This window comes from Siphateles boraxobius, unplaced genomic scaffold (genome assembly GCF_051911475.1).
Source record: "Siphateles boraxobius isolate OS27281-9 unplaced genomic scaffold, OSU_SipBor_1 75, whole genome shotgun sequence".
In the NCBI taxonomy this organism is placed as follows: Eukaryota; Metazoa; Chordata; class Actinopteri; order Cypriniformes; family Leuciscidae; genus Siphateles; species Siphateles boraxobius.
Genome location: NW_027509203.1, coordinates 783,407 through 807,451, shown reverse-complemented (window position 1 = coordinate 807,451; position 24,045 = coordinate 783,407). Strand labels below are relative to the sequence as shown.

General features: G+C 44.0%; 1 protein-coding gene across 1 annotated transcript in view; it reads right to left on the bottom strand.

Moving 5' to 3' along the window:
- The window catches only part of il17rb (interleukin 17 receptor B), a 46,369-nt gene that overhangs the window by 2,631 nt on the left and 19,693 nt on the right, over positions 1-24,045 (bottom strand). Inside the window, exons 4-10 of the mRNA XM_077217696.1 lie at positions 20,968-21,098; positions 18,933-19,059; positions 13,296-13,441; positions 12,933-13,001; positions 9,615-9,678; positions 9,449-9,523; positions 6,307-6,561 (exon numbers count right to left, since the gene is read on the bottom strand). Coding sequence (XP_077073811.1) covers positions 6,307-6,561; positions 9,449-9,523; positions 9,615-9,678; positions 12,933-13,001; positions 13,296-13,441; positions 18,933-19,059; positions 20,968-21,098 — 867 coding nt within the window. The remainder of the gene's footprint in view (positions 1-6,306; positions 6,562-9,448; positions 9,524-9,614; positions 9,679-12,932; positions 13,002-13,295; positions 13,442-18,932; positions 19,060-20,967; positions 21,099-24,045) is intronic.

Sequence of the window (24,045 nt, the reverse complement as noted above, 5' to 3'; positions counted from 1 at the left end):
CGTGGCTTAGTGTATAACACTAGGGGCTGTAGGCTGACTTCCCTGATTTTCGTCGACTGAAGCGAAGTCGCTCGTGGCGCTCGCACGGCCGGTTACGCAATACTCGTTCCCTCTCTAGAGAGAACCGAGGTTACGTTAGTAACCGAGTATCGTTCTCTTACGAGAGGTTCTCTCGTATTGCGTAAGTTTAGCTTACGCTACGGGAACACTTTGTCAACGCCGTGCGCGCCAAGCATCCACATGAGACCCCGAGCTTTCAGGGGAACCCCATAAGTGGAAAAAATAAGGTGGCCAACCACGCGGGCCATCACTTGTACATAAGCACACATAGGGAATACAGAGCAGCGCGCCGGTCTGTATAGGCACATGGCACATACCCTACCTAGTGCAGCTCAACCAGGAGAGCTGAGTCATGTGAGAGTGATCTGAGCAGGAGATCTGGGCAGAATACACCTCTCCTTCAGACTGACAACAGTTTAGCCTGCAAGGCAGGAACTTCTAGGTTATAAAACCTGACAAAGGTAGACGGGGAGCTCCAGCCCGCCGCTACACATATGTCATGGATAGAAATTCCACTGGACCATGCCCACGAAGAGGCCACGCCTCTCGTGGAATGAGCCCTGATGCCCAGAGGGCATTGCAGACCTTTTGACGCGTAAGCGGCCGCTATAGCGTCTACTATCCATCTGGACAGGCTCTGTTTCGAGGAGGCGAGACCCTTGGTGCGCCCACCAAACGAAACAAAAAAGCTGTTCCGAACGCCTGAAGGAGGCAGAGAGCGTAATGTAAAACCTCAGCGCTCTGACAGGGCAGAGGAGATTCACATCACCTTCGCTGTCAGATGCTGGGAGAGCTGACAACGAAATAACTTGCGCTCTGAATGGAGTGCCCATCACTTTAGGGACATAGCCATGTCTAGGTCTGAGGATGACTTTAGAATCATTCGGTCCGAACTCAAGACACGACGCGCTGACAGACAGCACATGCAGGTCCCCTACACGTTTTACTGACGACAGTGCAATCAGAAAGACGGTTTTCAGTGATAGATATTTCAACCCCACGGTGTCTAGTGGTTCAAATGGAAAAGCTTTCAGGGCCTCGAGGACCAATGAAAGATCCCACATGGGAACCGACGGGGGGCGCGGCGGATTCATCCTTCTAGCTCCTCTGAGGAAGCGGATGGCCAACTCGTGTCTTCCCAATGACTGGCCGTGCATCGATTCTGCGAACGCTGCCACGGCCGCCACGTATACATTGAGCGTTGATGTGGACCTTCCCTTATCCAACAGCTCTTGTAGGAAGGTGAGCAGATGCGCCACCCCGCATGTCCGCGGGTCCAGACCTCTGTCGGTGCACCATCCAGAGAAAACCGACCATTTAGACGCGTAGAGCCTTCTCGTGGAAGGGGCTCTAGACTGCGTGATCCTGTTCATCACTCCTTCTGGCAGGGCAACGAGTACCCGTTGATCAACCATAAATGCAGAGACCAGCGCTCTGGATTGGGATGCCAGATCGTGCCGCGAGCCTGAGAGAGGAGATCTGCCCTCACCGGATTCGGCCACGGAGCTGTATGTGACAGCCCTGCTAGTTCCGGGAACCAAATCTGATTCTCCCAACGCGGGGCTATGAGGAGCACCGAGTGGCGCGTTTCCCTGATTCTCTTGATCACCTGTGGCAACAGAGAGACCGGAGGGAAAGCATATAGCGGGAGGCTGGGCCAAACCTGGGCCAGCGCGTCCTCGTCCTTCGAACAGACCGTCGGGCATTGAGCGTTGTCTTTTGACACAAATAGGTCGACTTCCGCTCTGCCGAATAGGCGCCACAGTTTCTGGACCGTTTGGGGTGCAGGGACCATTCCCCTGGGGGAACATTGTCCCTGGACAGTTTGTCTGGGCCGTCGTTCAAATGGCCAGGCACATGCGCCGCCCTCAGCGAGCGCAGGTGCATCTGAGACCAAATAAGGAGGCGTTCCGTCAGATTGCAGAGATTTCTGGATCTGACACCGCCCTGACGGTTTACATAGGATACCACAGACATGTTGTCCGAGCGGACAAGAACATGCTGGTCCTGTATGAACGGGAGTAAGCACTTCAGCGCGTTCTCGACCGCTATCATTTCCAGACAGTTTATGTGAAAACCAAACCGCGCGCGCTGTGTCGATAAACGAGCCGTCATGGTCACCGAGTCCAGTGCTATTCCTAAAAAGGAAATTGACTGGCCGGGCAGTAATGAGCTCTTGGTCCAGTTGACCGTGAGACCCAAGCTTTCCAGATGACTGAGAAGCACTGTTCTGTGAGATAGCAGTTCTGTCTCTGACTGTGCCAATATCAGCCAATCGTCCAGATAGTTCATTATTCACAGCCCCTGACTTCTCAGGGGGGCGAGCGCCGCGTCCATGCACTTTGTAAATGTACAGGGTGCCAGGGACAGGCCGAACGGCAGGACGGTGTAATGATATACCTGACCATCGAAGGCGAATCTCAAAAATTGCCTGTGACGGGGTACTATCTGAATCTGAAAATAGGCATCCTTCAGATCTAGAGAAATAAACCAGTCCCTCGGGCGAACGTGCGCGAGGATTTTCCTGGTCGTAAGCATTTTGAACGGTCTTTTCGCAAGCACTTAGTTCAAATGTCTCAGATCTAGGATAGGTCTGAAGGCTCCGTCCTTCTTGGGTACGAGAAAATATCGGCTGTAAAAGCCTGACTCGCTCAGAGAAGGCGGTACCTTTTCTATAGCCCCTTTGCACAGCAGCTTTGCTATTTCTGCTTGAAGTAGGTGTGCTACTTCCGCATTCACTATCGTCGCGGTCCGGGCTTGAAAACGCGGGGGACGGCGAATGAATTGAAGTGTATAGCCCTGCTTTATTGTGCTCAACACCCATTCTGAAATCCCTCAGATAGTTTCCCACGCAGCTATGTGAGCCGCTAGGGGGCGAATGGCCTCCGGGTTCAGACCGCCGCCATTTGCGGGCTTGTGAAACTGAACCGGAGCCGAAAGCGCGGTGCGCGCGCTCTCGGTTCTGGGCAATGGCTGCTCGCTGAAAAGCTGAAACCGGCTGATTTATGTGAGATGTCCCAATCATAAGGGATGGCGAACAGTCTTTTGTCATTTTTTTGACGCGCAAGCAGCGCTCCGGGCGGGAAAGCTTCCTGTAAGCGTGAGCGCGTGTGCGCGGGCAGGAGACTTACAGGTGTATTTGATGCCCCGATCATAATGGATGGGGAGCGTTTTATTAATGCCCTGCGTTTTGTGATAACACTTAAACGCGCGGGCGGAGCCCGGGGGGAGGTTAGTGTTTAGCAAGTGTGAACGCACTCAGGCGGGCACGAGACTTACATTCATAACCTGCTTTCTTTTGTGAAACTGACCCGGAGCCGAAAGCGCGGCGCGCGCGCTCTCGGTTCTGGGCAATGGCTGCTCGCTGAAAGCCGAGACCGGCTGATTTATATGAGATGTCCCAATCATAAGGGATGGGGAACATTCTTTTTTCACTCTTTGACACGCGAGCAGCGCTCCGGGTGGAAAAGCTTCCTGTAAGCGTGAGCGCGGGCACTAGACTTGCAAGTGTATTTGACGCCCCGATCATAATGGATGGGGAGCGTTTTATTAATGCCTTGCGTTTTGTGATAACACTTAAACGCGCGGGCGGAGCCCGGGTGGAGGTTTGTGTTAGCAAGCGTGAACGCACTCTGGCGGGCACGAGACTTACATTCATAACCTGCTTTCTTGATTGTTTAACAGAGCGGGTAGATAGTGGGCACAGACTTGTGGACACATTTCTTACATTCAACACTCGAGCGGCTTTTCTGCGCTTCATGAGAGTGTGCTCTGCGAGGTTCGGAGTGCTTATGTGTAGTGGTGAACACTGGGGCGTGGGCACTTTCATTACACTTACAACACCGACGGCATTAGCCGGACCAGACATTAAATACTCTTTTTGAGATTTTTCTGGCTCGCCGTGAAAAACGGCGTTTGTGTGCAGGCGAGAGGGTCAACAAACCGGCTCGTTGGCTGCTAATTGAACCACTGCAGTAGCCGGTTTGAAGGGGACTGACAGGGAATAAACTTAAACACGCACGTCTTTTCGGAGACGATGTGTCTGTTGGTAAGTTAAGCGTGAGCGCTCGTGAGCGGGCACGTAACTTACATTCTTAATCTGACATTATACTCACTTGAGATTTCTCTGGGTCGCCGCGAGAACGGCGGAGTTGTGCAGGCGAGCGGGTTGCATTACCGGCTCGTTGGCTGCCAAATACACCACTGCAGTAGCCTTATCTAAGGGGACTGACATGGCGAGACATTTCGACGGCGGCGCGCAAGCCCGTCCGGGTCATGCAGAGAGCTCGAGGGGGCTCTGCATGACGCGCGAACGGGGACGCGAGGGCGGGGTAGCTCTCTTGTAACGTAAAGAGAGCTAGCCGCGTGCTCGGTGGTCGAGCAGAACTGGAACAGTGTTTGTACGAGGGCGCGCGCACGAGTAGTGGGCACGGGACCTACATGTAACACAGATGATGCCCGTCCGGGTCATGCAGAGAGCTCGAGAGGGCTCTGCATGACGCGCGAACGGGGACACGAGGGCGGGGTAGCTCTCTTGTAACGTAAAGAGAGCTAGCCGCGTGCTCGTACGTGTACCTCGGCCTCATTCTCAGATCCGACGGCAGTGAGGCTCGTGAGCGGCAGCTGCGCGTCGGTGAGGAGAGGCGGGGGGTGTTGAAGGCTTCGAGTCGAGCCCGCAGGGTCGACAGCGGAAGCGCTTCACAACCGGAAGTGCGAGGCGTCTTAAAAAAGACACTCGCTGCTCTTTTAGAATAGGTTTTAGAATAGGTTTTAGCAGGGTAAAGGATACGTCGCCGGATAGCGTAGCTCGCACGGATGGCTGAAGGTGGCGAAGACGGCCGGCTTCCTCAGCGCTCTCCTAAGCTGGCTGTCCGCTGTTCGACGGCGGCGGTGGCTTCTCTCAGATCCAGCGATGCGAAGAGCTCGCTGAAGAGACGAAAATCAGGGAAGTCAGCCTACAGCCCCTAGTGTTATATGCTAAGCCACGCCCATTCTGGCGGGCTGTGACGCTAAGAAAGCGCGAGCGCCCTTCATTGGGCGTGACGTCACGCCGGGCTCACTGGTAGGCTGTATTGTATTGAAAACTGTTGTATTGGTGTTAACTGGTGGGATTCTCAATGTAATTTGTCTGGGATCCTCCGGCCGTGCTTCTTCAAGGGAGAGATGCTCTGAGAACTGCTCGGGAAGATCTCCCGGCCTGGATTTAAGCATTTAGAGGACATTTGCTGAAGTCTGTGTGTTTATTACTGCTGCGCAGCCGGTTAGATAGGGAAGCGAGTTAGTTCGAGAAGCAAGAAGAGAGAGATTTAGGACTCGAGGCCAGTTGTCGACGGTAGACGCAGAGCTAGAGTATAAAGTATTAAGTGTCGACTGGAGACGCCCCCGGTAAGTTTATTTATTAAGTGTCGACTGGAGACGGCCCGGTAATCAGGTTCCAGGTATGTAGTTAGGTTTAGGGGAAAATCTACCAGAAATGTTTTCTGTGTTGATGCCAACTCTTCATCTGCGCAGTACTGGTGCCTATATGCACATTTCATTTGGATTACATAATCGGAGAATTTTTATTTTCCATTGGAATCTGTTTGTTCAAATGTAAACATTTCAAGATTTCTCTAGATATATTTCTCATGTCTGTGAGTTAAGTATACGCTGATTTTCGGTTCATTTATGTGATGCGCTCAAGTTCAAGACCGAAACGACAGAAAGACCCTTTTTTTTGTGTTATTGTGAGTTTACAAAAATAAAAGTAGACCTTTTACAGTTTGCGTTAATCTAATCTGTATGACCAAACATGAAGGATGTATTTTAAGTAAAATGCAGTGATGGCGTCGGTGCCTGTGTGTCATACAGTAAACACTCTGCACACAAACACTTGTCTAATAATAACACACATTTGTCTAGGTTAACATTAGAGAAAGCGGACTTGTAAAGTCCTGCACTTATACATATATAATGTAATAATGATTTTGTAAAATAATGATAGACGAATGTTTGGATTTCCTCCCGTTAACGATCTGTCCGTTACAAGCCAGCATGAGGTCGCCACTTTTTTGAGTGTTTTTTTTTTTTTTTTTTGCGGCAAAACGACTGATAAAGTTTGGGTCGACTAAGCCTCTTCTAGTCAACTAACTGTTAGCCGACTATTAGGGAGCATCCCTAGTATTTACTATTGGGTTAGGTGCACGTAATTTACCACACAATCTGAGCCACATTGACAGGGGCTAAGAGGAGAACTGAGTTGGGTACCGGTCTGAGGCGGAGTGACGATGAGGACTCTGTCTGCGAGCTCGGCCTGTGTGTTGATCCAGCGGAGCGGGCCTTGTTCCGCCAGGCTTCCTCTGTCCCACACGTCGATGACCACCGTCACGCCAGCGCGACTCTGCAGGAATTGAGCCAGGAGCATCACAGCGTGCTGAAACACACCGTCCACTGCGGGATACACCAGCAACACTCGCACACACACGCCACGCTTCGAGCCGCAGACCCACCGCAGCATCTGACCTGGAAGAGCATGAGTACCACAGTTATCATACAGCATTTGGTCACTTTTCACATCAGGTGGCCTTAACCTCTATGTACTAACATTAAATGCCTACAAGACTATGTAGAGTTGAACCTTGACTACCTGGGGCTCAGGTCAGAAGCAGAAAACTGGCTAAACCGACCGTCCGCCAGCTGTCTCACGCCACCGAGGTCAGATAAACCCCATCATATAGAGACTCTTTCACCTAGATATCATCATATAGAGACTCTCACCTAGATATCATCATATAGAGACTCTTTCACCTAGATATCATCATATAGAGACTCTTTCACCTAGGTATCATCATATAGAGACTCTTTCACCTAGGTATCATCATATAGAGACTCTCACCTAGATATCATCATATAGAGACTCTTTCACCTAGATATCATCATATAGAGACTCTTTCACCTAGATATCATCATATAGAGACTCTTTCACCTAGATATCATCATATAGAGACTCTCACCTAGATATCATCATATAGAGACTCTTTCACCTAGATATCATCATATAGAGACTCTTTTACCTAGATATCATCACATAGAGACTCTTTCACCTAGATATCATCATATAGAGACTCTTTCACCTAGATATCATCATATAGAGACTCTTTCACCCAAATATCATCATATAGAGACTCTTTCACCTAGATATCATCATATAGAGACTCTTTCACCTAGATATCATCATATAGAGACTCTTTCACCTAGATATCATCATATAGAGACTCTTTCACCTAGATATCATCATATAGAGACTCTTTCACCTAGATATCATCATATAGAGACTCTTTCACCGAAATATCATCATATAGAGACTCTTTCACCTAGATATCGTCATATAGAGACTCTTTCACCTAGATATCATCATATAGAGACTCTTTCACCTAGATATCATCATATAGAGACTCTTTCACCGAAATATCATCATATAGAGACTCTTTCTCCTAGATATCATCACATAGAGACTCTTTCACCTAGATATCGTCACATAGAGACTCTTTCACCTAGATATCATCATATAGAGACTCTTTCACCTAGATATCATCATCTAGAGACTCTTTCACCGAAATATCATCATATAGAGACTCTTTCACCTAGATATCATCATATAGAGACTCTTTCACCTAGATATCGTCACATAGAGACTCTTTCACCTAGATATCATCATATAGAGACTCTCACCTAGATATCATCATATAGAGACTCTTTCACCTAGATATCGTCATATAGAGACTCTTTCACCTAGATATCGTCATATAGAGACTCTTTCACCTAGATATCATCATATAGAGACTCTTTCATCTAGATATCATCACATAGAGACTCTTTCACCTAGATATCGTCATATAGAGACTCTTTCACCTAGATATCATCATATAGAGACTCTTTCACCTAGATATCATCAGATAGAGACTCTTTCACCTAGATATCGTCAGATAGAGACTGTGTCTGTTCCCCGAATTAGGAAATACAAAAAAACTCCCAAACCCACTTAATGGTAAGAATTTAATTGATGTTTAACAAATAAAAAACAGATAATACAGTTGAATAAACAATAAAGCTTGGGTTTCAGAATATTTGGTCTCTTTCTTCAAAAGCATTTATGTAATTTATATCATCAGTATTACTCAGAGGTCTAGTTTAAAATATAATTCTTTTGAAGTGTTGGTGCTTAAAGGGATAGATCACCCAAAAATTTAAATTAGCCCATAATTTACTCACCCTGAAGTCCTCCTAGGTGTATAATAAAGGCCTTTTGAGTTGAAGCGATGTGTTTGTGTAAGAAACATATCTAAAAACTTCTAAATATAGATATTGTTCTTACACTAATGCATCGCTTCAACTCAGAAGGCCTTTATTTAACCCCCGGAGAGCAGCGTGGAGCACTTTAATCATGAATAGATGCGCTTTGATGGACTTCCAAAGACAAACAGCCATTCACTCCCATTATCAAGCTTTTTTAATTTAACTCTGATAGTATTCGTCTGAAAGAAGAATGTCATATACACCTAGGATGATACACCTACACTTTAGGGTGAGTAAATCATGGGCTGATTTTGTCCCTTTAATGTAACATTATCTAGTAGATTTTACTGCATTTGATACCATCGACCACAACATTCTCTTAAATAGACTAGAAAACTATGTTGGCATTAGTGGAATTGCATTAGCATGGTTTAAATCATACTTTTCTGACCGTTATCAGTTTGTAGCAGTAAATGAAGAGATGTCTTATCGATCACAAGTTCAGTATGGTGTACCACAAGGCTCAGTACTAGGACCGCTGCTGTTCACTCTGTGCGTGCTACCCTTCTCAAAATTGACAATTCTTGTTTTTTATGGAATGTTGCAATTATAATTTATTTATCCGTGCACATCATTGTTTTTTTTATTTTATTTTTGTGTCTCATAATCTTGAATCAAAATAACTTCCCCTCCCTCTAGCAGTGACGTCTCTGATGACGGGTTTACTTGCGTGAGGGCAGGGGCCGCCCTACATTTGTTCTCGTTCCAGAAGCGCTTCACCCCGATATACGTCACAATAGGGAAGAAAAGACGATTGCAACTTCTGTTTCATGCCAACTTTAAGCTGAATAAGTCGCAACAGATTTCTAGCGCCTATTGTGCATTGCGTCAGACTGAAATATTTATTTTATGTTTTTCCAGATTTGAGTTTAACTTCCTTTTTTTTGTCAATTTTTTTTTAGTTCTGCCAGCTTACTAGGCTTTACAGTTCTTTGTCCATACAATGGAAGTCAAAAGGCACCAAATCTTTTTGGCAACCAATGCTCTTCAAAATATCTTCCTTTGTGTACAAAGGTGTGAAAGCAGGTTTTAAGTCATTTTATTGTTCACTTACACATGATGCAGCAGCAGAGAAGCACGAAAAGAAGCGCCAGAACGCACCCAACACCAATGGCCAACCCAGTCTTTTCTGGAACAGAAAATATCAAGAGTAACCAAACAAATGTTCTGAGCAGACAACGCAATGAGTACAACGAGATGATGAATTATAGGATACTCACTCGTACAGTTCACTTTATGCTGGACTTCATTTATACCCTTGCAGTGTTCAAAGTGAGATATTATCTTAAAAAATAACACAAAAAAAGCAAGTTAATTCAGGTTCCCTTTCGAAGTGGACCTCTACGCTGCGTCCTCAGTTGGAACGCTTCATGCGCCGGTGTCGGAAGCATGTGTGTTACATGGCAATTTTGATTGGCTACCGCAGTCAGGAGTTGTGTGTAATATGTCTAGGGTATATATAGCAGAGGGCATGTTGTTGGACCGATCTAGTTCTGAAGAACTAGATATGACGGGAGTTGAGGTGGATATGCTGAGTGACTCGGCCTCCTCTCTTGCCCTCACATATGAGGAGATGGTTGATGAAATGACCCCTGCCACGGCCATATTAGACCTATATTGGTCGGTGGAGAAAGAGGAATCTGCCCAGGCTAGACTGGATGAGCGATTCCTCGCAGCTCATACCAGGGCCCGTATGAAATTTACTCCTACTTTCAAACTTAAGTATAAAAGCTAAGAAGCACTCTTACTCTCCCAGTTATTTAACTCTCAAGTAGTTAGGAGTTTCGAGTAGGAGCTTGTGATGGATCTTTCAGGAGAGGAAGAATGTGTTTGAAATGTTTGAGGATGAGCAGTAAATCAAACGGTATCGATTGGACAGAGCAGCATCATCTTTCTCAGCGCTGGGTAACATTGGGCTGAACTTGCCTTTTATAACATGTTTCCGCTGTTCGACTGATTCAGCAAGTAGCGCTTCTTCCCCACACTGGTTGAAAATGTGTAATTAAGACATGGTGGAAACCTTGTTTAAATTTTTATTTCCAATGTGTATATAATAATGTATTCTTTAGAAAATGATTTGTCAAATGTGTGTTGAATGTAAACTCCTCTTAGGAATTTCACCATTCAATGTGAATTTATCTGAGAATATACTTAAATAAGGAAATCTATTCAGTGACCTAAATCCCATTTTAGTCCTACACTTCACTTAAATTACAACTGAGATGCTTGATAACTAACTTTTAAGAGCAGATTTAAGCAAAGAATTTGTTTTACTCTTAAGTCAATTCTTAGCTGTGTTCTTGTGAGTAATTCTCAGAGGCTTGATTAATACGTGTCCAGGTCCAGTGAGCCTTCCTTTCCTCCCTGATTTCCATAATGAAGTCGTGGGATAAACCATACTCAGCTGGTGTTCACACTCCCACAGCAACTAGTTATTCAAACGTGAAGAGGCTCGCTGAACACAGGATTACAAGGATGTCCCAGGTTGAAGATTCACTTGTGAGCGATCTGAATCCCGGTGTGGTGTCCGCTCTATTGCTGCCATGGAGAGGCATCTATGGCTTAACCTTTCAGGGCTCAAGAAGAAAGAGAAATCTTGCCTCCTTGATGCCCCAGTGTTGCTTTTTGGTAGTGACCTAGCTGTTGAGGCAGTGATCCAAAAGTTTAGGGAGGGCGAAAGGTTAAGTCCACGGCGTTCAAGCGATACACCCCCCGCTGTGGTCAAAGTCCTACACCAGTGTCTCTGAGGAGTTGGGATTAGAGGCAGTGCCCTCATAAGAAGTCAAAAGTGGACTGTAGGAAAAGTTATCTCGGCCGGGAGGCAAGGCCAACCGAACCCTTAAATTCCTTTTTCGCTTCGCTAGGGATCATCCTTCCCTGAGCCTGGGAAGCACAGTTGCTTTTATATGAAATAAGTGGTGGCACATTTGCCCCACTTTTTCAATCGATTGTTTCTGGCTTACGGTGATAAATATTGAGCTTCCCTTGTAATCGCATGCTTTAAGCAATGATGGAAAGCCGGTGCATTCACATCCATGACCCACTTTGTTATTTAAGTCTCCCTGTGGTGAAAATCCAGCGTTTAATGTTGTTTATATGTCTATGTGGTGTTTTTAATATGCTTTAAGACAAATCATGTGTAAATTCATAAGTCGACAGCATTGCTGAGTATTTTCTCCTTAAAACTGCAGTGAACCAAAGACAGTCTCAAAAACACGCTTTGAAATCGCTGGTGTTTCTGACGTCACAAACTACCTTGTAACCAATCAGATCAACGTGTGATCGTCAACGAGTGGATCTCTGAGTGAGTGAGTGAGTGGAGGCGGGGCTCATTTACATATTCATAGAACCGCGCATACTAAATGAGCTAAGGGTGTCGAGTTACATTCAAGATATTTTAAGGCATGAAGATTTTTTTATTTTGTATTGTTGATCAAAGATGAGTTTTAAGGGATAAAATGATTGACTACAGGGACTTTAAGAGGGAGGGTTGCAGGATTTTTGCTGTTGGTGTCCCGCCTCTTCATCTGTTGCACCCCTTGAACGCAATGGGAACTGACTGCGTCTGCATGTTGTAGATGATGTAGAGTGATTAATACAGTCTACTCCCTTACTTGTCTCTCATGAAGCTTGCAACTCTTGCTATGGAGATAATATGGATATGCCTTCCTTGTATGTTTGGTGTTGCTGGTGTAGAGATGGGCTTCATCGCTCACGTACTGACTTACACACACTTCAGGCATGGCAAGTCTTCCTTCAGACAATCTGAAGATGATGCCGTTCTGTCTAGGCAACGTTATATAACCTGTTGGCACACATGTAACGTCACCTGACTGCAGGAGCCAATAAGAATTGGCGTGTAATACATGTTTCAGACACCAGCTCAGGTGAAGCGTCTGAGGACGCAGGATCTCATTCCCTTTCTCAGGGAACCAGGCCACATACGTAAGCTAGGCGATTTCTTCTCTGAAATGCCTTAATATCTATTTTGCTTGCTTCAAGGAGGTCTAGCTATTTATTCTGGAAAACAGCACAAAATACTGACTGACTTTGTGCAACCCCAATAATGACCATGATAAACGTGTTACCGTGCACTTCTTACATAACTTGTTGATAATTTTTCCTTAACTTTCCAGTCATTTATAATGATAAATATTATGATTTCAAATAATTATTTTATAGCGATCTCGGAGGCAGTTTCAATTTCTATGTAAGATACCAATATTTGGGAAAACAGATTTAATGATAAATAAAGGGGAATACTGGGTTATAGATTTAACCTTACATTTCATGTAATTTTAAATGTACCGTCTTTGGAAGTAAAAAAATAACAAATCATCTTAAAATTTACAGTGAAAAACTGTACATTATATTCCCAGAATTCCTGTAACACTTTGATGTTTTTTCATTTTAATTATTTTCATCAGTTATGTATATTAGGGCATTATGTTACATTTGTCAAATTAATGTTTATTGCATTATTTTAGTCAGGCATGTTCTGTGCACATTCTATGTATTAGATCTGATTTTATAGTCACCCATATTGTAAGGTCTTCACAGGGACCCGTGTATTCCAGTTCCACTAGACATGTTTCTACTTTGCATCCCTGTAGGGCCAACAAACAAATATGAAAAATGACAGAACAGGCAGAAATTTGTTTTTTTACTTCACCTGCATATTTTTTTTTACTTGTTTACGCTTAAAACGTGTGAAGAGAATCTGACAGTAGACTGTCTAAAGAATATACATATTTTATAAAGATATATTCTCTGAAAACAATTGTATGGCTTTTTATTTCAAATTTTTTTTAGATATTTTATTTATTTACTTATTTTCCTGTGGCTTGCAGTGTTCTTTGAATCAATTTTAGCACAAAATATAATGTTAGAGAGAAACATACCTCTTTTATCTCAACAGTCTTTAGGGTTTTTGTTGGGTTTTCCAGTTTGATGGTGTGTCTGTCCGCCGCAGAGCTCACATTGAAGGTCACCATTATTTTATCATCATGAAGGACTGAATAAATATGAGCGTTCCATTGGGTTTCAGCTGGGAAGTCAATCAACAGTCAGTGAAAATGTATTAAAAGTATTAAAGTGGAGTGTGTGTCAGCCTGCAGTGTTTGTGATCCAGACATGAACGATTCCTCAAATCAAGTGTCTTGCTGAGGAGAGATATGCTGTGCAATTTTCATATGCTGGATAAAACAAGTGGAAAATCACACAGAGACCCGAGCCATATCTTGATATCAGAGCTGTGTCTGAAATTGATGTCAGGTGACATTTTGCACTGATGTCTGAAACCACAGTGAAGATGGTCTAGTCTAGAGCAGGGGTTCCCAAACTTTTCAGCCCAAGACCCCCAAAATAAAGGTGCGAGTGATTCGCGACCCCTATATCCTCGCAGGTGGTTAAAGTATACAAACATTGCGTGAAACTGTGCACACGCACTAATAGGCATACTTACAACACAAAATAACACAAGTCAAAACAACCATTATATTATTATATATTAAATATTAACATCACCTAATGAGATGGGTGCATTATAGACGTTGGAAAAGGGGGGGTCAGCCGCCCCCTAAATTTACATAAGTACTAAAAAAACAATACATTTAGAGTTTGAAAAATACACACTGATGTTTATGGAAGAGGTAATAATAATCCTTTCCATTATAATTCGACACGTTTTATTCATATCAGATACACATTGTGTAAGTAACTTTAATGTTTACTCTGTTCTTCCAGTTCACCAGCCACTACTTTTAAGTATTTCGGGAGTTGATGAATTCACATGTTGTGATCCTCTCCCTTGCACCTTGCACCTTGACACCAGTTCAAAACTGAGTCCCAATAGTCCCGTAATAAGCATAACTGTACGTTCACACCGCCGCCGACTTGAGCGGCAAAGAAGCTCTGGCCGCCCTGTCGAGGATGCTTGTCAAAAAGTACGGGGAAGCTTATTGAATCTTGTTGACGCTTGTTAAAGCTTGTTGGCGCATTGGCCGCTCTGACGTACCAGCATTATGTTCGAGAGAAGAGAATTGTCACAACATGAAATGTAAACAGAACATAGATTGACACTAGAAACCTTTTATAATGACAGCATTTTTATATTGCCTATTCCGCATCTCAACGCACACATACAGCTTGCCACAAAGAACCGGCCAAAGTAAGGATTGTGCATTAAACATTTGAATTGTTTATTAATAAACTAGTGTTTTCTGTCAGTTTTCGGTTCATTTATGAGACGCGCTCCTGTTCACGCGCCGGCGCCTTCGTGTCCTGATTATATTGTTTACTATATTTGCTTTTTATTTATGAATCCAGTCAATTTGTTGATGAAAACATTGATTAAAATGAAGTACAATTTATACAAAACGAAATTTACCTAAAACAAAACTTTATAAGTGGTCAGAATTATGTCTGACCCATTCCAAATATTTTCCGATATATGGTGACTCAAGCACTGATGGACCAAACAGCGTGCATTGACATTTGCAGTAAAAACTTGAAGTATAAATTCTCAGAAAATGCATTTCATACAAATATATTGAAACCTCTGTTTATATAGGCCTACTCCGTTAATAAAGGAGTCCGGACATTGGAAAAATATCAGTCCACATGTGTAAAGATCATTAGTTGTTAACTTGCAGCTAACACACACCGTTCTAACAGAAAACCCCTAACGCGCTCCCTGAAATAGGTTCAAAGGTGAAAACGATTATCCATTTTCTCTGTGCAAACCTCAAAAACGCAAACCCACGAAAACGCAGAGGGCGCGCACATGTGCATCACGTGTTCAGTCGATAGGTATGCGCGTTGGAATATATACGTGCACAGTCGTGTAGTCCTTCACAAATCAACCATAAACAAACTACTTGTCTGGCCAGTCTGCACACAATGGCAGTACTGCAGGCATACCAGGCCTGGCATCTCGGGATGTCGTCCTTGCCCACATCCAGAACTTGGGGTTGAGACTCAACAAAAAGAAAAGTGTGTTGGCACCAGCCCAAAGAACCACGTTCCTGGGAGTGGTGTGGGATTCAGTCACGATGCGGGCACAATTGTCTCCTGCATGGATCGAAACCCATCCTGGCCATGGTAACGAGGATAAAGCTAGGCCAAGCCATCACTGTAAAACATTTTCAGAGAGTGTTAGGGCTCATGGCAGCAGTGTCCAACGTCATTCCATTCGGCCCGCTGCACATGAGGGCCCTGCAGTGGTGGTTGAAAACCAAAGGGTTTCCCCGACTAGGAACCCGTTCTGCATGATCAGGGTTACGCGCAGATGCCTTCTTTCCCTATCTATGTGGGAAAAAGCTTGGTTTCTGTCCCAAGGCCCCGTGTTGGGAGCGTCATGTCGCCGGAAAGCCGCTTCGACAGACGCCTCCCTCACGGTCTGGGGCGCGGTCATGGACGGCCGCTTTACGAGAGGTCTATGGCAGGAACATCATTCCCCCTGGCACATAAGTTTCCTGGAAATACTGGCGGTGTTCCGAGCTCTGAGGAGTTTCCTGCCAGACCTTAAAGGTCACCACGTCCTTGTGAGGTCAGACATGTCAGTGGTGGACTATATAAATCATCGGTGGGGTCTGAGATAACGTCCTCTATGCAGACTGGACTGTTGTCTCTCAGAGCAACATACATCCCAGGGGAGCAGAATCGGGGAGCAGAGGACCTGTCGAGGCAGGGGCTGAGGCCCAGGGAATGGAGACTTTACCCCGAGGTGGTGGAGTCAATATGTCTATATGATTTGGCCCAGTGGAAGTGGATCTGTTCGCGTCTCGAGAGACGTCACACTGTCCACTGTGGTTTTCTCTCACCCATCCAGCCCCGCTGGGGTTGGATGCAACGGTGCAGGCGTTGGCAAGGCTACATCTGTACGCATTTCCCCCGATCGCCCTACTCCCAGGAGTTCTGCAGAGAATTCGCGACGCGACTCTTTGGGAGATTCCTATCAGGACGGGCCTGCTGACGCAAGCAGACGGCTCAATATTTCACCCTCGGCCAGAGCTATGGAAGCTATGGGTCTGGCTCCTGAGGGGGCTCAGTACCTAAGAGCTGGCCTGTCAGCAGGAGTAGTTGATACCAATGGCCTAAAATGTAATGTTTTCACCTTTTGGAGTAGAGAGCGTGAAGTGGACCCAGTTAATTGCCTGGTGGCTTCAGTGCTGAAGTTCCTCCAGATTCACTTCTCTGCTGGTCTTACCCCATCCACACTCAAGGTGTACTTGGCTGCCATTGCTGGTTTCCACACTCCTCTGGGTGATGGGCCTCTGGGAAGACATCAGCTGGTCATACGGTTCGTCCGTGGGGCTCGGAGGATGAGACCTGCGGTACGCACCAGAGTTCCCACATGGGACCTGGCAGTGGTTCTGGAAGGGCTGGTCGAGGCCCCCTCTGGTACCTCTGGTATCTCTGGTAACTCTGTTGTGTGCCGGCGTCCCTTTGTAGCTTCCGTATATGCTGTCACGATTGGCTTAGTTTCATTCTTGCTTCAGAGGCGCTGCGCTGGGGGCATCCCCCAAAGTGTCGTCATCGATGCAGTGTCTCGTTCCCTTCTCAGGGAACAAGGGTTACAGTCGTAACAGGAGACATTTCAATAATGAATGGCTCTAACTGAAAAGACTGAAAATCATTAATACAACGTATATAAACTGAACAGAATAGGGCCCAAAACTAAGCCTTGAGGAACTCCAATATAACACTATTACCAAAACAAAACTTCCTGTTTGATAAATATGAATTCATACTGTAACATGTTACAGTATGAATTCATATTAATCAAACAGGAAGTTTTGTTTTGGTAATATACACATACATTTAACACTCACAAGTGTGAGCTTTGAAAGGAGCACCCTAATGTTTCACAGTATCGGACATCTCGGCATGAATGAAAGAACATCACCTGCAGCTCAACCTGGCAATGACTGAGCTTCTCGTCCTCCCTGCCAAGCTGTCTCTACAGCACGACCTCACTATACAGCTAGAGTCATCCTCAATCAGCCCATCAAGGTCGGTCAGAAATCTGGGAGTAACATTTGATGACCGGCTGTCCTTCACTGACCACATTACGAAGACAGCTCGGTCATGCAGGTTGGCAATGTATAACATCAGGAAGATCAGACCTTTCCTAATGGAGCATGCAACACAACTTCTTGTCCAGGCCCTGGTTATTTCTAGCCTTGATTACTGCAATACTATTTTAGCTGGACTTCCATCATGTGTTACTAAACCTCTACAAATGATCCAGAATCCTGCAGCCCGTCTTGTCTTCAATGAGCCCAAAAGGGCTCACGTCACTCCTCTGTTCATCTCTCTGCATTGGCTACCACTCGCGGATCGCATCAAGTTCAAGGCTTTGACGCTTGCTTACAGATCGACCACAGACTCAGCTCCGTCCTACTTTCACTCACTAGGAGTCTACACCCCTACGATCGGTCAAGGAGCGACGGCTCGTGGTGCCATAACAGCGAGGCACTGAATCACTCTCCAGAACATTCTCATTCACGGCTCCATGCTGGTGGAATGATCTCCCCACCCTCGTCCGTAACGCAGAATCCCTGACAACATTCAAGAGACAACTGAAAACTCATCTCTTCTGTGAGTACTTAACATAACTTTTTTTTTTTTTACTTTCCTTCTCCTTTAAATCCTCCCTTGTCTGTTTTTTTGCTAGTCTGAGCAATGCCTGAACTTTGTATTTTGAGCTCTTCTTGTGTTGTTCTTGCCTCTTCACGATGACTCGCTTGCTTTAGTCCTCAGTTGTAAGTCGCTTTGGATAAAAGCGTCTGCTAAATGTAAATGTAAATGCAAACGTCTTCTTTAAATACCCTCAGAAAATTTTCCTATTCTAAAAACCTATTCTAATTTTCATTGATTTGGTTAGACACAATTTCACAAAGAGTCTGATGTGAGTTTATTGAGAATATTTTTTATTGAATTAGAAGTCATCTAAGTGACAATGTTGAGGAATATATGATATGGCTTTAAATTCAATTAGTAGCATCTCTGGTTTCAGGCAGAATTAACATGATGTCGTTCCTTACTGTGACTGAAAATGGTTCTGAGTGGGAAGGATCCTGGTTATTATAAAGTCAACATATAATGATTTAATCCCACAGTGAGCAATTCCATTCTGTCCTTTCTCATGTAATGGACTTTATGATATTAATATAGGGAATTCTGACTGAGGATGATTTCAAACACAGCTCATAATATCACGAGACAGTGATATTTAAATCCGGCCCACATCCGGGCCGTGTGGAATCCATGTGTACCGGATGTGGGCCGGATCTGGGCCGACACTATGTTGTTGTCTGGACTTGATGCCGTCTTAAACATCACGGGTTTTGCATGTCTGTGCACTGGCCTCATCTGTAATATTTTAGCTGAAGTAGATTCAAAATTAAATGTGGAACATATGGCTTTATATTTTTAATGTTAAATTCTAATAAATGGAGAGGAAATAATGAAACATCACACCACATAGAACAGAGAAGATGAAATGAGTGGCTGTAAGAGCAAATAAAACTGACCTGCTTTGAAACTCTTTAAATATGTGCTGCCTGTTCCAGGGTTTGGTGAGGGAAGGTTATAGGCCAAGAAGTAATAGTTGGTTGAAGGACAAACGGATACATTTGGCACAGTGAAACCGAACCACAGCTGTCAATCAAGAAAAGAGTGAGATTAGGACACACAGTCTCTGTGATGGTGTAGTATTTGCTTCATGGGTGTTTACTGTAATAAAGCTCTTAACTAAAATTGAAATGATGCTTTCGTTTCCAGTCTGTTTTCCATCTTCATACGGCTTTACAGACAAACAAATTATTTTTTTCTCACCACAATGGCAGATATATGTTCTTGTTTTAAGCGTCAAGTCAGCATTTCAGCGTTTTGTTTTTCAGTAAAATATCTAAGCAATGTATATATAATTTATTTATTTATTTTTATTGAATTTGCAGTAGTACCATGTAGTAGTATGTTGCTCTGAATATACAGTAGTACCATGAACAAAACAGAATCATTGTTTTCTTTAATCTCTGGCATCTTCCCCAATGCTGATATGAGATGTGTGTGTGTGTGTGTGTGTGTGTGTGTGTGTGTGTCTGTTTGTCTGTGTGTGTCTGTGTGTGTGTGTGTGTGTGTGTGTGTGTGTCTGTTTGTTTGTCTGTGTGTGTGTGTGTGTGTGTGTGTGTGTGTGTCTGTTTGTCTGTGTGTGTGTGTGTGTGTGTCTGTTTGTCTGTGTGTGTGTGTGTGTGTGTGTGTGTGTCTGTTTGTCTGTGTGTGTGTGTGTGTGTGTGTGTGTGTGTGTGTCTGTTTGTCTGTTTGTCTGTGTGTCTGTTTGTGTGTGTGTGTGTGTGTGTGTGTGTGTGTGTGTGTGTGTGTGATGGTCATATGTTCACCTGTTGTAGGCCAGCGAGGCTGATATGAAGTGTGTGTGTGTGTGTGTGTGTGTGTGTGTGTGTGTGTGTGTGTGTGTGTGTGTGTGTGTGATGGTCATATGTTCATCTGTTGTAGGCCAGCGAGGCTGATATGAAGTGTGTGTGTGTGTGTGTGTGTGATGGTCATATGTTCACCTGTTGTAGGCCAGCGAGGCTGATATGAAGTGTGTGTGTGTGTGTGTGTGTGTGTGTGTGTGTGTGTGTGTGTGTGTGTGTGTGTGTGTGTGTGATGGTCATATGTTCACCTGTTGTAGGCCAGCGAGGCTGATATGAAGTGTGTGTGTGTGTGTGTGTGTGTGTGTGTGTGTGTGTGATGGTCATATGTTCACCTGTTGTAGGCCAGCGAGGCTGATATGAAGTGTGTGTGTGTGTGTGTGTGTGTGTGTGTGTGATGGTCATATGTTCACCTGTTGTAGGCCAGCGAGGCTGATATGAAGTGTGTGTGTGTGTGTGTGTGTGTGTGTGTGTGTGTGTGTGTGTGTGTGTGTGTGTGTGTGTGTGTGTGTGTGTGTGTGTGTGTGTGTGTGATGGTCATATGTTCACCTGTTGTAGGCCAGCGAGGCTGATATGAAGTGTGTTTGTGTGTGTGTGTGTGTGTGTGTGTGTGTGTGTGTGTGTGTGTGTGTGTGTGTGTGTGTGTGTGATGGTCATATGTTCACCTGTTGTAGGCCAGCGAGGCTGATATGAAGTGTGTGTGTGTGTGTGTGTGTGTGTGTGTGATGGTCATATGTTCACCTGTTGTAGGCCAGCGAGGCTGATATGAAGTGTGTTTGTGTGTGTGTGTGTGTGTGTGTGTGTGTGTGTGTGTGTGTGTGTGTGTGTGTGTGTGTGTGTGTGTGTGTGTGTGTGTGTGTGTGTGTGTGTGTGTGTGTGTGTGTGATGGTCATATGTTCACCTGTTGTAGGCCAGCGAGGCTGATCTGAAGTGTGTGTGTGTGTGTGTGTGTGTGTGTGTGATGGTCATATGTTCACCTGTTGTAGGCCAGCGAGGCTGATATGAAGTGTGTTTGTGTGTGTGTGTGTGTGTGTGTGTGTGTGTGTGTGTGTGTGTGTGTGTGTGTGTGTGTGTGTGTGTGTGTGTGTGTGTGTGTGTGTGTGTGTGTGTGTGTGTGTGATGGTCATATGTTCACCTGTTGTAGGCCAGCGAGGCTGATCTGATCAGAGGAGAACTCAGGCTTGTATCTACATCTATAACTTGATTCTGTATAATCATTGTCCTCTGACAATGTGATCCATGTGCCACTGAGAGAGCGAATGCTGCCTGAGAACACAATGTTCAAACAGAATTTACACAAGTACAACTTAGTCTATGATCTTTAGTAAACAATTCTTCACTATCAAGATAATGTAATTACAGTAAAATACTTAAGTACTTTTTAATACTTTTAATACTTATTAATCTTTTTTTTTTTAAATCGATCTTTCAAAAAAACTTTCTTTTCTGGTTCCAGAGTTGCAACACAAACAACAAATACATGATCAAATAAAGCCGCGAGCAGCAATGCAGAGCCAGAAGAGCGAATACAGCAGAAATAGAATGTACATGAAGAACAGATAGGATGAAATCAAAATGATCTACACAATAAAGTGCAAAATGAATTTCTTTTGGATTTCATCATGCTATGGTTGGCACAGATGGGCAGACTCCTGAACTCTTTAGGAAAAATAAAATAAATATAATCCATAAAATAATATAATAATACATTTTCGGTATTAAAGATACAAAAAAAAACAAAAAAACAATGCATTTCTACTTCACAAGACATCCCCCTCACATGCCAAAATCGATCAATTATCAATTCAGATTCCTCTTGGTACCTTAACCACTGGTATTCTTCGAGCCACTGGTGTCGAAATTCATACGTCCGTATTGTTTTTCCCGCGCGTGCTTTTCCTGACGATTCCTTTTCAGCCTCATCATTCTCACTCACAGACTCCGTTTGACATGTCGAATCGACATCAAGTGATGGTTCTGTTACACTTGAACTTTTCTTCTTAAAAAAGGAATCAATTGTCCGCTTCATTTCAACACGTGCATATTGTAGGCTATGTTGATATATATAATATGCGATTGCTGCGTGTGTCTTAACGAGAGTTAAGTTTTAGTTTTTTTAAATCAACGTTAGGCTACGCCTATACCATTCCAGGAGGGCATTCGGGGGGGTCGTGGGGCTTAAGCTTAAACCAACTTAATGTGTTGAATGCTCAGAGCACGTTATAAAACATATTCTTAAAATACACATTTCTGTTTTAATAAATGCTCATAATAAATCATTGCATATTTCCTAAAACATAAGGTAGGTACAAAAATAATCAGTGATACATTTGCTACCCATTAAAAATTAGGGTCACAATGGCATTTCAAAAGGTCGCAGTGTAGTTCCCTGAGTCTTACCCAGATAATAAAGGAATTGAAATGACAACTTTATACACAATTTTAAAGTTGTCCAACATGGGGGTCGAACCCACTATTTTTGTATGTTGTATTTATGGAGTTCCTTCACACATAGACACCATGTCTGGAACAGAAGCACCTTTTCCAGCACTTAAGGCCACAGTACCTCTTGCGGTCTGGGCACGTGCCACACAGGACTCGAACCCACGACCGGAATGGTTCAGGGCTCATGGCACGTGGGTTAGCAGCTTGCGCCATTCAGAGGACGCTGACTTACCAAGCTGCCGAGGAGAGGCTTCAGTGTAAGAATAAACGCACAAAAACATGTTAACCAGATTAGCATGCTAAGCTAACTTAATGCTAATGTAGCTTATGGTTAGCCTGATAGCTGAAGAGCCACATTAGAAAGAATGGCGTCTGGTTAGCATGCTAACCAATTAGCATGCTAAGCTAATTAGCATAAGGCTACAAATACAGGCAAGGTCCAATTCGAAGACGAATATCTCGGGAACCGTAGCGAATATCGAAAATCTGTTCAGTCATTTCTATGCGGATTGGTCCAAAGATCATCTGATCACATTTTGGGCTAAATTGAGCAAAATTTGAAGGAGGAGTAGCGAAAAAACTGTTTTTCATTTGCTCCAATATGGTGGACAGTCATATTGTTGGAAAATGACTAATGGGATATCTTCGGAATCGGCATAAGCCAAGGAATATAACGACAAAGGAAATCAAAATTTGAACAATGTTTTCAAAAGTTCTAACCGTTTATGCAAAAAAACTTATATCTCTGGAACACTAGGTGGCGCTCTGTTCAAACTTCTCATGTACCTTCAAGACATGGTGTTGATGCTCCATACAACATTTTGTGAAGATATTAGGGGTGTAACGATTCATTCAAGTTCAAGTTCTAGTTTGTTTATTTATAGAGCACATTTACTACCGGCTGGCAACCGACCAAAGTGCTGTACAAAAATTACAATAAAATACACAATAAAAAAAACAGTGATCACTTAGGACTAAGCACAGTACAAAATCCAATTGCATATTAAAAGCTGAGTCAAATAGATGAGTTTTCAAAGCAGATTTAAACTCAGATATGAAGGAGGCCATTTTAATTTGGATTGGGAGTTTGTTCCACAATGTGGGGCCCGCTACTTCAAACGCTCTATTTCCCCTGTTTTTCAGTCGGGTTCTGTGAATCTGAAGGAGGAATTTGTTTACCGATTTAAGCCCTCGCTTAGGGGTATATAAGTGAAGTAGGTCCGACAGGTATAATGGTGGAAGATTATTTAGTGATTTGTAGACCAGCAATAGAATTTTGTATTCAATTCTATATTGAACCGGTAACCAATGTAGGGATCTCAGAAGGGGTGTAACATGATCAAACTTTTTACATCCCTTCAGGAATCTCGCTGCTGCGTTTTGAACGACTTGAAGGCGTGCAATTTGAGTCTTAGCCACACCATAATATAGAGAGTTGCAGTAGTCCAGCCTCAATGTTATAAAGGCATGGACAGCAACCTCTAATGAGGCGTGTATATATATATCCAAGATGGCGCCGCAGACGGCTGCCTCGGTGTGGGGCTCTCCAGCTATTGTGTTGTTTTTGTTCATTTGTTCTGCGTTTAGTCATTCTTTTCCTATCAGTTTCACCAAAGACGAACTACTGGACATTAGGACAACAGCTGGCTGAACAAATAGCTGAAATAGAAAAAAGGTATCCTGACTCTCTTTTAATCATTCTTGGGGATTTTAACAAAGCAAATCTTTCCCCGTGAACTACCAAAATACAGACAGCATGTTACATGTC